This window comes from Schistocerca gregaria, chromosome 6, assembly GCF_023897955.1.
Source record: "Schistocerca gregaria isolate iqSchGreg1 chromosome 6, iqSchGreg1.2, whole genome shotgun sequence".
In the NCBI taxonomy this organism is placed as follows: domain Eukaryota; kingdom Metazoa; phylum Arthropoda; class Insecta; order Orthoptera; family Acrididae; genus Schistocerca; species Schistocerca gregaria.
In genome coordinates, this window is record NC_064925.1 from 478957522 (window position 1) to 478974671 (window position 17150).

General features: G+C 38.9%; 2 protein-coding genes across 2 annotated transcripts in view; one reads left to right on the forward strand and one right to left on the reverse strand.

The window, feature by feature from the left end:
- Positions 1-6703, forward strand: part of LOC126278670 (TBC1 domain family member 23) — a 224873-nt gene extending 218170 nt beyond the window's left edge. The window contains exon 13 of the mRNA XM_049978908.1: positions 6007-6703. Coding sequence (XP_049834865.1) covers positions 6007-6088 — 82 coding nt within the window. The 3' untranslated portion in view covers positions 6089-6703. The remainder of the gene's footprint in view (positions 1-6006) is intronic.
- The window catches only part of LOC126278673 (DNA-binding protein D-ETS-6-like), a 308630-nt gene continuing 297955 nt past the window's right edge, over positions 6476-17150 (reverse strand). Inside the window, exon 4 of the mRNA XM_049978911.1 lies at positions 6476-9693. Within this exon, the coding sequence (XP_049834868.1) occupies positions 9273-9693 (421 nt within the window). The 3' untranslated portion in view covers positions 6476-9272. The remainder of the gene's footprint in view (positions 9694-17150) is intronic.

The window sequence follows — 17150 nt, forward strand, 5'->3', positions numbered from 1 at the left end:
GTGAGGTCATCCTCAAGTGTGTTAAAAGGAATCCGTTAACCTTTGGTTATACGATAAATCGGTCTGATCTAAAGGCCGTAAAGTCAACTAAATACCTAAGAATTACAATTACAAACAACTTTAATTGGAAAGAACACATGGAAAATATTGTGGGGAAGGCAAACAAAAGACTGTGTTTTATTAGCAGGATGCTTACAAAATGTAACAGCTCTGCTAAAGAGACTGCCTACACTACGTTTGTTTGTCCCCTTTTGGAGTCTTGGAGCCTTACCAGACAGGATAAAGTGAAGTACATCGAGAAAAATTCAAGAGGAGCAGGATATTTTCTGTTATTGTGAAATAGGGGTGTGTGTATCACAGACATGATACAGGATTTTGGATGGATGTCATTAAAAAAGAGGGCATTTTTCATTGCAGTGTAATCTTCTCACTATAAATTTCAATCACCAACTTTCTCCTCTGAATGTCAATCACCAACTTTCTCCTGAATGTGAAAATATTTTGTTGACACTGACCTACATCGGGAGAGATGACCGTCATAATAAGGTAAGGGAAACCAGAGCTTGCATGAAATGATATAGGTGTTTGTTTTTTCCACGTGCTGTTGGAGAGTGGAATAATAGTGTGTTATTGTGATGGTGGTTCAAGGAACCCTCTGCCAGATACTTAAATGTGATTTGCAGAGTATCCCTGTAGATGTAGATGAAGATCTGCCAATGTGATTGTTTTATGAGCATCAAAGTTTAAACTTAGCTCTTTTATGTACGTAAGGAACAGAAGGGGTCCCATTACTGTTCCTCGGGGTGCAGTGTATTTAATTAGTTTATAGTCTGAGAAGTGTTTCGAAATAGTTTTTGAGTAACATCTGTGTTCTTGATGCATACTGCCTGCTTAAGACTGCACGGGAAGGAACTGAGCGAATTGTTGGACACAATTGTTGGACAGACTTTGAATAGCATATTTGACAGCAAATTTTGTGATCCATCATGTCAAAGCTGTTCACTCCTGTTTCTTGTCCATCAGGTTCAATATGCAATTGATGCACTCATAAATGGCAGTTGTTGTTCTCAGTGACAGTTGTTGTTGATATCTTAGTTCTGAATCTGCATTGTTCATTGCATAAGATATTGCTTTTATTTACAAATTTCGTAAGTGTGTCATACGTAGCACACAAGAGTGTGCATGCTCTTTGCATTGATCCGCTGTGGGTGAGTGGTTGCTTTTCTTTTGATTTACATATAAATTTTTCTAACACATTTGAAATGCAAGAGGAACTTGTGATGAGTCTGTAGTTATTTACATTATTTCTCCTTTTTTGTGTGCTGGAATAACTTCAGATGTTTTCAATACATCGGAGAAATTGCCTACTTGAAGTGAGCAGTAACATGAGTGTGTGAATATTTCAATTAGAGGTGGTGCACACTTCTTTAAGATTGTAGTGGGGACACCATCAGTGCCAGAAGAGTTGGAATTTTGTAGTCATTTTATTGCTTTTGCTACTTCATCTTGTGAGACAGAGGTGATGTACAGTGACCCCCCTACAAGCACTTATTTTAAAGCCATTATAGTGAATACAGGCTCAGATCCAATTGACAAAGAACTTTGCATTATGAGCCCACTTACCAGTATGACATTTCACCCTCTCTCGCCTGGATTCGTACTGGTATAGTTGGGAAAGGTACCATAAATCTGTGGTTTCTTAACCTGGGGTAAGCCGGCTCACAACTGTTGTAACTAGTCCTCCATATCCTGGATACTGTCACTGGGATGGAGTAGACATTCAAGCTGATGCCAAGTGTTCTGTTGGGGACAGATCTGGGACTCTTGCTGGCCACTGAGGTACCTCAGCATCAGACACACAGTTCTTAGAAACACATGCCATTTGAGGATAAGCACCATCCTGTCAAGAAAATGTCACTGCAATACTGTTGCAAGAGAGGTAACCCACGAGGAAATAGAATGTCCATGACATATCGACATATCTTTGTGCCCTCAGAGTTCTCCCTGTTACTACCAGCCATGACCTGAAGTAATAACTGTGATGCCATGACTAACACTGCTGTGCCTCTCAAAAGCATTGAAAGAAAGGGATCTCACCCCAGAACTGACCACTAGATGTCATGAGAAGCGGACTTGTTTGTAGAAGACAGGCCATACGTCAGGTGATTACATTGTGCTCAGTGCACAATATGGCAATCCTCCCTTTTGTGGTCAGATGTGGTCATCTGGAACACTGATGATTCTGCCTGCCCTCATGTCCCCTGAAGTTAAACATCAGTCCACTGTTGCAACCAGATGTGGATATTGTAAGATTTGACCAGCCACCCAGATGGAGAACCTCAGTGAGGCCCCTTTCAAACTCTGTCAGATGATGTCACCATTGCATCACACAGGTAGGCATGATCTCTGTGTTATTTGTATCGGCCACTCAACATCTGACACTGTTCGTGCCACTTATACACTCTACCAGGTCTGGTAGCAACATGAAACTTGAAGAACACTAATTCACTCTAATGGCTGTTCTGCCTATCAGATAAAACTGGATCTCTTAATCATTTACATACCTACCAGTTGTGTGTATGTGTGTGAAGTAATATTAACATCTGATCATGTCTTCTTGGTTATTCACTTTTTTTGTCAGGCAGTAAATATGTTACACACATTTAATTATCGATCTTTCAGTACATTTTTGTCCTCTTTCTTGTAGTTCTCTTCCCAATGAAGTACTGGTGTGTGTGTGTGTGTGTGTGTGTGTGTGTGTGTGTGTCGGGCGGGGGGGGGGGGGGGGGGGGTAGTTTTGTGTGTGTGTGTGTGTGTGTGTGTGTGTGTGTGTGTGTGTGTGTGTGTTGTCATTAGAGAAGACAGAATGTGTCAGCCAGGAGATGTGGGCTAATCATTGGATTTCACCTGACTGACAAATCCATCAGGGATATTTCAACCCTTCTAACACTGCCCAAGAGAAATGTTGATGTGATTGTGGAGTGGAAACATGAAACAACCACAGCTAAATCAAGACTAAGCAGACTTCACGTACTGACAGATAGGGATCGTCGAGCATTGCAGAGGGTAGTTTCAAAGAAAATTCCAAGAAATTAGTGTAGGAAATTACAAATGACTTCCAAAATTGCCATCAGCATTTCAGCTATCACAATGACTTTGCATAGGGAGTCAAAAAGAATGTGGTACAGTGGTTGAGTAGTTCTTCCCAAGCCACATGCTTGTATTTCTGTAGTCAAGTGCTAAGCAGTGTTTCAGATGGTGTAAAGAGCAACTTCACTGGATAGTGGATGACTGAAAAAAAGTTGTTTGGAGTGCTGAATCATGCTGTACCCTGTGGCAGTCTCATGGAAGGGCTTAGGTTTGGTGAATGCCTGGAGAACGTTATCTCTCATTGTGTGTAGTACTGGCAATGAAGTACAGAAGATGTGGTGTTCAGTACAGTGGTGTTTTTTGTGGTTAGTGTGCAGTTTGCTTTATTGCACTTAGGAAAATGCTAAGTGTGGAAGGTCATGAACGCATTTTAAAGCATTGTGTACTGTTTACAGTAGAGGAAAAGCTCGGAGATGATGATTGTTTTTATCGTGATGATAGTGTGTGCTGGTAATAATGTTCTGGTTCTCAATTGTATATCTCCCCCCCCCCCTCTCTCTCTCTCTCTCTCTCTCTCTCTCTCTCTCTCTCTCTCTCTCTCTCTCTCTCTCTCTCTTTTAATCTTTATTTTTTTATTTTAAAGGTGGTATAAGATATTTAAAGTAAAACAGTGAGATTGGAGCATGGAAAAAGGTAGTAGTCCACAATAATTATGGAAACTCATGGTAGAAACAAAAGCAGAAAATAAAGAAAGATGAAATGGATGGAAAACAGTTGCAGCCTCTTACCATCTAAGTGGGATAAGCAATGAAGAAAGAGAGAGAAATTTCAGTATATGACTGAACGTGCAAGGACCTTTTCTGATATACTCATTAACCACACCGAGGAAAAATTTTTGAGTGATTTAAACATGTGGCTAACAAAGAATGTCAGTTTTCAACAAAACAGCACAAAGACTTTTATTAAAAAAGTTACATCATTAACAGCTTGTTTCTGTTGAGTGGTACAGAGTAGAAAATTGCTAGTATGCTTTCACAACTTACTAGTGTGCATGATACAATCAAAGTCACCAGTGAAATTTGAGTAAATAATTGTATTAACTTCTTAAGTGTTACACTAAAGTAAAAGGATCTTTTGCACATAATTGGAATGTATTCAGAAACCATTAACTATGGAACAATGCTAAGGTCTGCTAATGTGATACACACTCATATCAATAGTTTCAGACCTAGAAGAACTGCAAAATGTAAAGGGGAGGTTACTTAGTACAGTGTTTGGCTTAAGAACAAACAAAACACTGATGAAATAACTTGCTAAAACCAAAATTTGGGCTTGCACTTTTGAAGTAGTAGAATAATCCACATATTTAGGGTGTAAGATCACACTAATAGTGGGAGCTATAAAGAAATTAGTGCCATATTGATGCACATTAAGAAGCTTTCTTCAAATCAGGAAGTCATATGATTTAAATACTAACCTTATCAGGACAGCAAAAACACTATATGTGAAATGGAAAGTGAAAAAGGACCCTGTGTCAAATATTTTGGATTTTGCATTATTGTAATTTTTACATTCAGCATTAAATTCTGAATAAAATTGATATATAGTTTGAACAACTTTCAAATTGATATGAGCATGTACAAAATGTTTTGCTTTTACTGAAAATTTTACTTCTTCAATCAAAGGTCCCTCTTTGCTTTCCATCTCACATATCAAGGTTAAGCACAGACAATGAGAAATTTCGAGAAAGAGAAATGGGAAAACATTTCAGATGCTAAATCAGTCACATTAGTGCCATAGTCATCAATGAGCGTTGATAACAATGTGGGACTGCTGTATGGATGTCCTCACAAGTCTTAACTTGCAGTTTTCAGTTCTGACTTGTTATGTTTGTTGTTTCGGATGGAAGAAAGAACAGTGTTAAACCCATTGCAGACAGTTAGTCAATCCCACTGAATAACACCAAGAGGATTCCCAAACTTAATGCATCCATCAAGTGAGTGTGTCACAATCAAAAATGTTCACTAGTCTTCACTGAGTGAGAAACTGCAGACAGATTTAGGATTCAACACAGATCCACAGTTTGGCAGTTAGGAACTGTATACAATGCCTTCATCAAAAAATATGTAGAGATGAAATTTGAAGTGAATGTTTTGCATGGAAAAACAAGCAGATCTAGTTTTATTTGTAGAGAACAATACATATACAAAAAGTGAAGTGTTAGACATTTGCACACTTAGTATTGGAAGTCTCTGTTTTGTTGATAAATGTGTCTGCAGTTACCTGACATACAAGAGGAAGTATGTAGAGGGTAAGATGTCCTAGACAAGTTTCTGAGTTGACTCATCTTCTAAAGAAAAGCATGATAATGTATATAATTTATTCTTGAATACGCAAACATATGAAATCATGTGCTGGAAGACTACAATAGAGTGACCATTGTTATACTGCCACTGGGGTGTTGTTTTCTACCACAAGTTGTTCACTGTTTCTGTTACCACTTTGTGTGATGCTCAGTATTGCACTGCAATGCTTTTTTGTGTTCATGGTTCTTGTTCTGGGCTGTGAGACACTAAACATATTTATTTAGCCATAAGAAGTAATTGGTTCATCCATTCAAGGTCATATTACACTGTTAAATTAAATGTTCTGAGACAAATGTTTTTATCATGTCATAGATTAGATGTTCTTTTTGTTCCAATTAATTCATAGTAATGAGGTTCTCCCTTTCATGACCAAAACGTCTTTGTGCCTTATTTTTCAGTATTAAGAAATGTAGAATTTTCTTTCTCATTTCTGTTGAATACAAGTTATAAAGTCTGTTTCATGGAATTGTATTCTTACATGTATAAAAACAGAAGTGTAGTAGGACTCATCTCATATATTCATTGTAAAAAGCCTCTTTCTTTCTTTCAGGTTCTACATACCAAATGCAAGTGAAGCTACAAAACTAATATCACATCAGATACTGAAGCATCTCAAATCTAAAGAGAGTTGAGAGTAAACTTGTGTGGCACACTTGATTGGTATCTGCGAAGTAATTTAGTTAATTTAGTGCAAAACCAATTTTTCAGATATAATTGTTAATTTATTTAGCTTCCCAGTTCAACTAAATTATTTAATTTCATATTGAGTGAAATATTTGACTCTTTCTTCCAGTTTTATTCAGAATGAAAGCATCACTTGTAGCTCAAACTTGTACTTATATACCTGTAAAAATAATATTTGTACATAAACTTTGTATTCATTGAAACTTGTGATACATAGTAATTAATAAGTTGTTATGATTTAAATAAGTCTGCCATACTTTGTTACTGCATATTTTGGAAATTGTGACTTTGATCACAAATGGCTCCCCAGGAAAATTTCATTTGTTGTTTTGCCATTATTGTTATTTTTTGTAGAAAACTATTGTGATATTTGTTCTGTAGCATAAAAACCTAAGTACAATTTAAAAGCAGATAGCATGTTTAGATATCTCCAGATAAGAATTTACCAATGTTATGAAAGATAATTTTCAGTTTGTAAGCATTTTCAAGATGGCATGAAGTTGTGGTTTTCTGTATACACAAAAATAAAGGTTTTATCTATTTTTAATAAAATTTTTAGTCAGTGTGAACTATTTTCATACAGCACAACATTTATTTACATAACCTCACACTTACGTACACATATTTACAAGACAGGAACATAAACATAGGTAGCAGTTTCATCAGAGTTAAAAGTTTTGACAACATGTTCTATATTTGGTTATATGTCATACTATTTTGATTCTTGCTTTAAATAATTTTCTATTAATTACTATGTAAGGCTGAAATCTATATTATTCAGTGGTCACAGGCTGTCATTGATGTCTCAGACAACTGGATACACTGTTGGAAGTGGCGCCAATGTTGAGAAAAAGACACTTGCAGATCTATTTTCTTACAGTGAGTTTCTACAGACCCCTCTCTCTCTCTCTCTCTCTCTCTCTCTCTCTCTCTCTCTCTCTCTCTTTCTCTCAGAAACTGATCTAGGACATTTCTTGTTATGAATTGTCTTCCGTAGAGCTACAAATTTACAACTGTGTTGCACTGAAAAAATATTAGGGGTATATTCATGAAATATCCTGACTCCATACTCCAGGAAAGGGAGGTAAAAGCATTAAACAATGGTGTAGCATAATTGAAGGAAGAGAACACAAGACAACAATTCAAAATCATTAATGTCATTTCCATTAACATTATTCAATGGAAAATTCCTAGTAGGAAAGATGCTATGAAACAGTCAAAGAATCACATATGAACTAATTCTGTTCAAATATTCAGAGCAGGTACTATCTCAAAAACTGTGTCACAGCCAGTGACTATATAGAAAATAAAAAAAGTGGAAATTGTCCCTTATTTATGTAAAACTTAATATTGATTGGTCTTTTAAATTATGGAAAGAATGATGGTTGAAATGCATAGAACTGAAGTTCAGAATAGTTGTTTTACACAAGAGCATACAGTGTGTAATGATCAGCAATCAGAATCCCATGTGTTTTTAACAAGTGTATATGTTGCATTTGTAGTAATGAAACAGATATAAGGTGGAAAAGAGAGACTTTGGTAATTATAGTAATTAAAATCATTCATTGCAAAAAAAAATTTTAAAAAAAATGCAAATGGTGCGTGCGACTGGGGGAACAATATACAATGATAATTTGATTTGAATTATTGCTATTGGGGGTATATGTTGGAATGCAGGTGGATCTGTGTGTTAAAACTAAAATATTGGAAATCCTGGAATGGAAATATTTATAGTAAAGAACATTCTGAAGTACATCAACTATGCTGTTGAGTGTGGGGACAATGCTAGAATGAGGATCTTGCAAATGTGAATACTGAAATTACAAAGTCATAAGAATGAATATTTGGAAGCATTCCATCATAATAGATGTATTAACAAATTAAATATGTTGCCAGCAAGTGTCAGTTCAGACACATTAAAATAAGAGACAATTTCATACTGGTTTCTCTACTAAGTAAAGGATAATGTAAGTACAGTTTGAGAATCCAACTTATAATGGTGAAAGACAAAACAAAGCAACACTTCTTCCTCAAGGTAAGATAAGTGTTGGTATGTAAACAAAAAAAAATTTTTTTTTTTAATGGTAAAACGAAGTGATAAGGCTTGCACATTTCTAGTAAAACTTTTTCTACATTTATGTATGTTTTATTAAGTGATGATCAGCTGTAAATTTTGTTTATTGTTGAATGTTCCAGAGGAACTATAACATTTCACAAATACATCACTTTCTTGTAAACACCCAACAGAATTTTGTATGAAAATTGTGGCGCATACTGCTTCAGCTTAAGTTTCGTCTTCTTCAGATGTACAAATACTATTTGAAAATACATTTACATTCACCTTAAACAATTATTTTGTATCATAAGAAGTATGAGTTTGTTCAGTATAAAACTGGGAGTTAGTTTTAGAATTTTTCTCTAACTTGCTACCTGGAGAGAATGAATGAAATGAGTCATTGTTTCACAAAATACATAAACTTTTGCTAATATTACCAGAGTAAAAGAGAGGAAGACTGAAAATTAGAATTTGTATGGGATAGAAGACTGGAAAAGTAGAATTTGTATGGGATAAAGGACACAGTCTTCATATGTAATGATGAAAATTGTGCTCACACTCCTATGTCTTCTTTTATATTATGACGTAAACAGGAATTTTTAAATTTTACTGGTTTCTTTCTTTAACAATATATTGTACAAATAAAATTAACATTTTTCTACACTGTAAACTAAATTAATTATGAAAGTCACAATAGTGTTTACTGTGTCACATGTCTTAAACTCATATACTGCTGGCTCTGTGAAGAGTACTGTGTCCATACCACTGCAGTAAAAAATTTTGTGTGTAAGATTGGTTGGCAATAAGAGTGTCTCTTCACTTGTAAGTACAGGTTGCCTCCTTTCTCCTTTGCACACAAATGATTTGTAAGTAGTTGCAGTGGAGATAAATAACAAACTCTGCAGTCACTACGAGAACAAGTAATGTGGACGGGACAGCAGAGTTCTCCAGGGACTCGGCTGCTCGACCGAAATGCCGACGTGAGTGCCGTCTCGATCGGGCCACAGACGGTGGGACGTGCAGGTCGGGGTCGGGGCCACTCGTGCTGTCAGGCACGCCGGCCACAGAGCCGCCGGCTAGTTGCTGCCACTCCCCGGACCAGGGGTGTACGGGTACCTGACAGGTGCCACCGAGTACACTGACTGTAGTCCGGAAGCTGCAGCAGCAGCCGCTGCCGCTGATGTCCAGAAGGGTGAGACCGTGCCCGGAGGTGGGACAGTGACGCCGGTAGTGCTCGGCAGCAGCTTAGCTGCAGCCGCGGCGGAGTCGGCTAGTGCGGACGCTGGGTACAGTGCAGGCCCCAGCTCACTGTGATGTGCTTGGTACTTGTAAAGTCCATCTGACGCACCTGAACTGCCACTCGCACTTCCGCCAGATGCTGCTGCTGCCTGGGCCTGTGCTTGCGCCTGACATGCTGCCATCAGTCCGTGGAAGTCAAACTTGTACGCGTACCGTTTGCCGTGCACCTTTGTCATTATATTCTTGTCGTAGTAGTACCTGTAAGAAAAATGCGGGTTGAAATTGCTGTGTCATTACACAAATGTAAATCGCATTATGAATGAAGCAACGTATCAGAGTTGTTAGAACTGCTGGTTTTAGAAATAGGAAATAAAATACGAAACAAAAAAAGATCTGAAAGCACCTGAAGAAAAGTGAAATGTGATTTGAGTTTGTCACTGAGGAAAGCTTGTTACCTGTATTCAGAGAGGCAGACTACTACATTCCTTGAAGGAAAAAAAGCTCAGGTATCGCAACAAATGTGGCTGTCAATGTGTCACTAACACTTGGCTTAATAACCTAGAGTTTTTTCTTCAAAACACTCAGAGGAAAGTACTTAGAGTTCACATTCCAACCCTTATACTGTTGGGTTGTTCTTATCTTTTCTGGATATTACCATTAGGAAACCAATGATGGTACTTTTCAGTGGGACACATTTTAAGCTTGCTTCCCATTCCATTCATGTGTGGAGTTCAAGAGGAATAATTTCTTAAAGGCTACTGTGTGTGCTGTAATTAATCTCATCTTCGCAGTCCTAGTGGGCGCAATATTTAGGGTGTTGTAATACTTTACTTGAGTCCTTATTAAATGTCTGCTAGTTCAGTTCTTCGACACCTATGATGCTCTCCCAAGGGCCAAGAAAGCCGGTGACCACTAATGGTGATCTTCTGTATATGCATTTAGTATCCGCCATTGGTATGGGTCCCACACACTTGAACAGTATTCTAGGATGGATGGCACAAGTGTTTTGTAAATGATTTTCTTTTTAAGCTTACCATATTTCCTCAGGAACATATCAGTGAAATGAAGTCTGCCACCTGCTCTACCTACGATTGAGCCTAAATGATCATTCCATTTCATGTCCCTGCAAATTGTGACCATCAGGTACTTTTATGAGTTGACCAATTCTAATAGTGACTCATTTATACTGCAGTCACAGAATACTGTGCTTTCCTTGTCTGACATCAATATAATGCTTATATAATAATTTCTTTCAGCGTATAATTTCTGCTTGTCTATCCCTGACTGTAGGGAATGAAATTTCAACTCTTCAGCCTACTGTGCACTGACATCAAGATACCTGACAGATTAAAATTGTGCGTTGGACGAAGACTCATCCCTGCAAATGTCATGTGCTCTTAAAAATCCTAAGAGACACTCACTGCCAAGTGTAAGCTGTCAGTCAGCGTGTATCTTGTGACTGAATAGTTCCAAGATTTGCTTTTAGACATGTGCCCTCAGCAGCAAATTTGTCATAGTGCCAAATTTTTGTAGAGAGAGAGAGAGAGAGAGAGAGAGAGAGAGAGAGAGAGAGAGAGAGAGAGAAAGGATCAGAATTATCTATAGTTCTAGGAAATGGCAGCATAAGAAACAAAAGTGTTCAGACCTGTGTGCCTCAAGCACTGTGTTCTATACTGAAGAGCCAAAGAAACTGGCAGACCTGCATAACATCTTGTAAGGCCCCCGCGAGAACACAGAAGTGCTGCAACGTGACATGGCATGGACTTGACTAATGTCTCGAGTAGTGCTGGAGGGAATGTATACTATGAATCCTGTAGGCTGCCCATAAATCCGTAAGAGGGTGAAGACCTCTTCTGAACAGCATGTTACAAGGCAGCCCAGATAAGCTCAATAATGTTCATCTCTGGGGAGTTTGGTGGGCAGCGGAAGTCTTTAAACTCAGAAGAGTGTTCCTGGAGCCACTGTGTAGCCATTCTGGACGTGTGGAGTGTCACATTGTCCTACTGGAATTTGTAAGTCCATTGGAATGCACAATGGACATGAAGAGATGCAGGTGATCAGACAGGATGCTTACGTACCTGTCACCTTGTCAGAGTTGTGTCTAGATGTATCAGGGGTTCCATATCACCCCAACTGAACACGCCCCACACCATTACAGGGCCTCCACCAGCTTGAATGGTCTTCAACTGAGATGCAGCGTCCATGCATTCATAAGATTGTATTCGTGCCCGTACATGTCCATCTGCTCGATACAATTTGAAACGAGACTCGTCCGACCAGGCAACATGTTTCTAATCAACAACAGTCCAATGTCGGTGTTAAAGGGACTACGTGTGGTGTAAAGCTTTGTGTCATGTAGTCATTGAGTGGGCATTCAGCTCCAAAAAACCATGTTGATGGTGTTTTGCAGAATGGTTTGCATACTGACACTTGTTGATGGCCCAGCATTGAAATCTGCAGCAATTTGCAGAAGGGCTGCACTTCTGTCATGTTGAACGATTCACTTCAGTTGTCGTTGGTCTCGTTCTTGAAGGATCTGTTTGCAGCCACAGCAATGTCAGAGATTTGATGTTTTACTGGGTACCTGATATTCACAGTACACTCGTGAAGAGGTCATACGGAAAAATCCCCTCTTCATCACTGACTCGAAGATTTTGTGTCCCATTGCCCGTGCACTGACTATAACACCATGTTAAAACTCACTTAAATCTTGATAACCTACCACTGTAGCAGCAGTAACTGATCTAACAACTCCGTCAGACACTTGTCTTAGGTAGGCGTTGCCAACCACTGTGCCGTATTCTACCTGTTTACATATCTGTATTTGTATATGTAGGCCAATACCAGTTTCTTTGGTACTATAGTGTATGTTGTGCTGGTACTGTTGGATATAGTGTGAACCAAATCTGTTCCATGAACAGAATATGACATAACATCAAAGTGAATCAGTCGTAAATTGTTGTCGTACCACTTAAGATTGTAAAGACGAGCACTACTGCTACTATTCAGTTTGTATCATTTATTCTCATTAATTCTGTACTGATGGAGACTGTGGAAGCTCCGTAGCTTGTATTCATTGTGCTACATATCAGTACAGTTGCTGATAACTAATATTTCACCAACATTATCTAGTTTTTGTGTACTTCATACAGCTGAATCATATTTTAGTGTCACAGCATGTCAAGAATTTCTTCTTCATTTACCTTTGTACTTTCACCTCTCTCAAACTGAATAAAATTCTCTAGGTGTTTTTATTGCACAACCTTCATATATTTTTTTAAGTTTTCATCTACTTTAATCTGCTGATGACAATGGAGGAACTATTCAGGAGCTACAGGTGTCATTTGAACCAGATGTGACAAGAAGCCAAGCTGATGGACAAGTCTGATGAGCAAAACCCAATGGTGCTTATTTGTTTGAAAATAGATAGTTGAGACAGCAAACGGTGAAGATCCAAGACCAAGTTAATTTACACAGATGTTTCAGATTACAGACTGCCCCCTGAAATGTTCTATGTTTTTTAGCACTCAGCATTCTAAAACGTCGCCTGTATCTATACTCTACACTCTTGAAGCCACTTTACAGTGTGTAGCAGAAAGTTCTTTGTGTACTGCATCACCGACACTTTTCCCGTTCCTTTTCTGTTCGTGAATGGTACTCAGAAAGAATGATCATCGGTATGCCTTCTCAGTGATAATCTCTCTAATTTCATCTCCACAGTCCTTCCTTTGAGATTTGTGTAGGAGGAACCAGTATGTGTAGGATGGAGCAGTACTTGCTCTATCTCAACACACAAGTTGCTGAAGTGGTGTCAAAAAGCAAACAACCCCAGGTGGGTATCCTGGATAATAACGCCATATGATCATTTCATTTCATTTCCTCAACCAGTCCTACCTGGTAATCGTCCAAGCCTGATGAGCAGTACTTTACGATAGTTTCAAAGAGGGTTTTGTAAGCTACCTCCTTTGTAGGTGAACTACACTTCATGAGGATTCTTCCAATAATTCTGTCTGGCACCTGTCTTTCCTACGAATAGTTTTATGTGGTTGTTCCAATTTAAATCTCTTCACAAAAATACTCCTAGGTCCTGTTAGATGTGTGACTGTTTCCTGTGATTGATTGGGAATTGTGTAACTGAAAACATGAGATGCTTCTCTGTATATCTATGTTCAATATGCTTAAGTTTGTTTACATTGAGGGTCATTTGCCAATCCCTGCACCAATGGTTGATCCTACAGCTTTCTAATCTTGTGTCTCCTCTGTATGCAACAGACTTGTGGACCTCTCGATGTTATGCATTGTCATTTATATATGCTGCAAACAGAAATTCCCTTACAAGGAACCCTTGGATTGTAAGGTCACAAATTCAGTCTTTAATAAGGATCAATTGAAAGTGTTGTGTTAACAATAACGACAAGAAAAATATTAGCTATTAATGACTCGCCATGATCATCAGGAGGGCAACAGAAAATTAGTGTCCTGGAGGTGCAGAGATCAACATTCCATGCAATGTATGAATGACAGTTCACAAACAGGACATAATACACATTCAAGAAATGTTCGAAACAAACGATTAACTTGCACCATGAACACTAAATTAAAAATGATGATCACAATTTTTAGTACCATCAGGACTGAAGGCGAACTCCTCGGGAGTCACAAACCGTGCGGGATGTTCAGTTAGATATCCATTCTTAAAGAATGCATCTAGAATCATATATTGGCATAATGGGGTGGTGAGAACTGACGGAATTTGATGGCACGCAACGAAATGCGAAACAGTCTGTCGTGAAGCTTATCGTGAAACTGTCGATTCCTTATGGCATGGCTCCAGATATTGCTGTAATAAGTTTTATAGGCCCACAAAAAACAAATATACAGAGGCTGAATTTGTCTAGCACTTCCGAATGGTATAGATTGCAATGCCACACTCCTTTCATCTGGGATGGTTTTCTCTAAAGGGGTATGATTTGTGTAGGCAGACCAGGAATCAAGCAAAAGCAAGTTATTTTGACCAACTTTTGGCCAAGAGCTGTGCTCACACCATAATTGTAGTTCTCTTACACCCATTTTCCTACTGTTGCTTGCTGTGACGTAAATATTGATGAAGCAAGATCATGTACACAAGAAAGAATCATAGGGGGCAGAGCACGTCCTACTTCTCACAGCACAATAAGTAACTTTTCAGCCAATTTACGATTCAGATTAACAGTAGGCATAATTGTATACGAATATATTAAGGTACTGATAATAGTTGATCTTGATACAACTCTCTTGGTACTTCTAATTTCAAGGGTTCCTTTCATATGCATTCTCTCGTCAAATCCCGATTGCACGGAGTTGGAAACAAATTCCTCACAGAACGACTGAATAAGTTTATCTCATCTACAAGTTTTCGGGCCGATTCCACAGTTTGCTGTGCGTCGGGAAGTTCACAGTGTCTGAAATTTCGTTGTTTTGCGCCTCCCAGTTCTGTAGCACTGAAGTTATGCAACCGTCCACTGCTTCCCTTGAAATTGCTGTGATCTATGTTGCGCGTAATTTGATGTGCATAACGTAATTGGTCACTATAATGTACATCCTGTAAAATGCATCGAGCATCCTTGAAATGCGCAAACGCCAGTTTTTGTAACAAGTGCGCCTTGTGCTCCCTTGAATATCCGTAGTTTTTCTTACACACTACACGGTCATGTTGCAGCGGGCTTGTTCGAAACTTGTTCATAACTGTTTTTTTACTACGGCGCGGATGATCTTCCATGTACATATTTATGTTTAGTACGTGCTCCTTGGGCAACGATTTTCCTTTACTACGTTTCACTGAAGACTGAGTTAGCAGCTCCCTGTCTGACAAGAACTATGAAGTACTTGGCTCGATACCTGTTTCAGTATCACTTTCACTTGTTAAGTACGTATTGCTGCCATTGTACTCCTCATGCACATTGTCTACAGAGTCGAGCGTATGCGACACCACACCTCCCACTGAATCACTTGCAGAAGGCTAATATTTCATCTGGCACTTCTTTCTCACCCTGCGATATTCCTTGTGTTCCTTTTTGACAAAATGTAAACTTCGGCATCTCTTGTTGCCGATATAATGCATTGTTTGGTTTGTCTATCGTCACCATTGCTCAGCTGTGTATCGACAGCAGTAGCTCTCCAACTACGGTTCGTAGCCTCATGCTGTGCTCATCACTGGATACCTCTAGAGAGCCTGTGTACAGAACAGGCTCTAGATACCTCCTGTCCTGCCCGCCCCCTATCACCATTAACAGCCACTATTGTGCTTGCGTGGTAGGCAGTATGTGGATGCCATGAACATCATTGGCCTTTTGCGACCTCGCACGCTAGGGATTCCTTGTTAGAGACCAAAAATATTTTCTTTTCCATGAAGGTATGCATTTCTTGGAAACGACACACGGTTATATTTGCTAGGAGCTCCTCAGTTCAGTCACGAAACTAGTTACATATTCCACGCACTCGTATCTTGTTCATTAGGCGACAGTGCTGAACTACATCGAATGCCATCCAAAAATGAAGAAACAGAACAACAACCTGGGAATTTGTAGTTACTGCCTTCTGGACCTTGTCGAGGAACAAAGCGAGCTGCAATTTCACAGTATCTTTATTTATTTATTGCTATATCTATATTGTTTCATACAGACAGATGTCTACTGTCTCCAGAAGTCATTATTAGCGAGTTTAAAGATCGATTCATAGTGCTCGTCAGGGAGATGAATTGACACTATACTGAGCTTCGATGCAAGTCACTTCACTTGGCCCAAAACTGAACAGCGAAAGCGCGGTGATGAGATCACATCCGTGATACAAAAATTATGCAATTTTATCGGAGTTAAGGAACTACCAATGATAGCGGAGTTTATTTATAGCCAGAGGAAAAATCATCATGAATTATCTTGACAAATGTTGGTCTGAAACTTTTACCTTCTGCTGGGAAGTGAAAAAAATAGCAAAGGCGTGTTGCAAACTTTTCAAAACATCAATAAAGTTTTGCACGATCAAGTCGATTCGAATCCTGGAGGTGGATGGAATTTTCGCTGGGCAAGGGGAGGAGAGGTGGCGGCGTGAAGTTCCTAACAACCGGTCTTTCTCTCAATGCCACGGATTAAACACCAAACCGCCCCGCAATGTCTCGTGAAGCGAGGGCACGTTACACTGTTGATGACGATCTGTCCGTCACATGGGGACGTTAAACGTTAACACCTTGGAGGAATAGGCTATATGTTGGCACTGGATTCCACCCTCTCCCTTCTAACACCATACGACAGAAACACAACAACATATTATACACACACTTACATACACTCAAAAAACAGAACAATGAAACTCCCCCATATCCGCAAAGGTAGATGGACCATCTACGCGAGGAGCGAGAGAACTCATTTTCGGCTGGGCGGTTGTATCCAATTCTGGGTGTCCACAAGCCTACATTGCCATTCGACTTTTTTTTTCTCGGGAAAATATAAAAATACATCAAACTATTCTTAGAAGTCAATATAAAGCACATTTTTACTATACATGGTGTTTTGTTTACTGTCTAAGTACCAAATAACGTGGAAAACTGTATTTTTCTCCTTTAAGAGCTCTGACGCTTTGCTCTTAAGAAAAGTTTTTTTTTTATAAAACCAAAATTGTTTCTTCTATTTAATTTGTTACTTATGCAGCATACCGGTAGGCTTTTCTTTGTCCAAGTACGG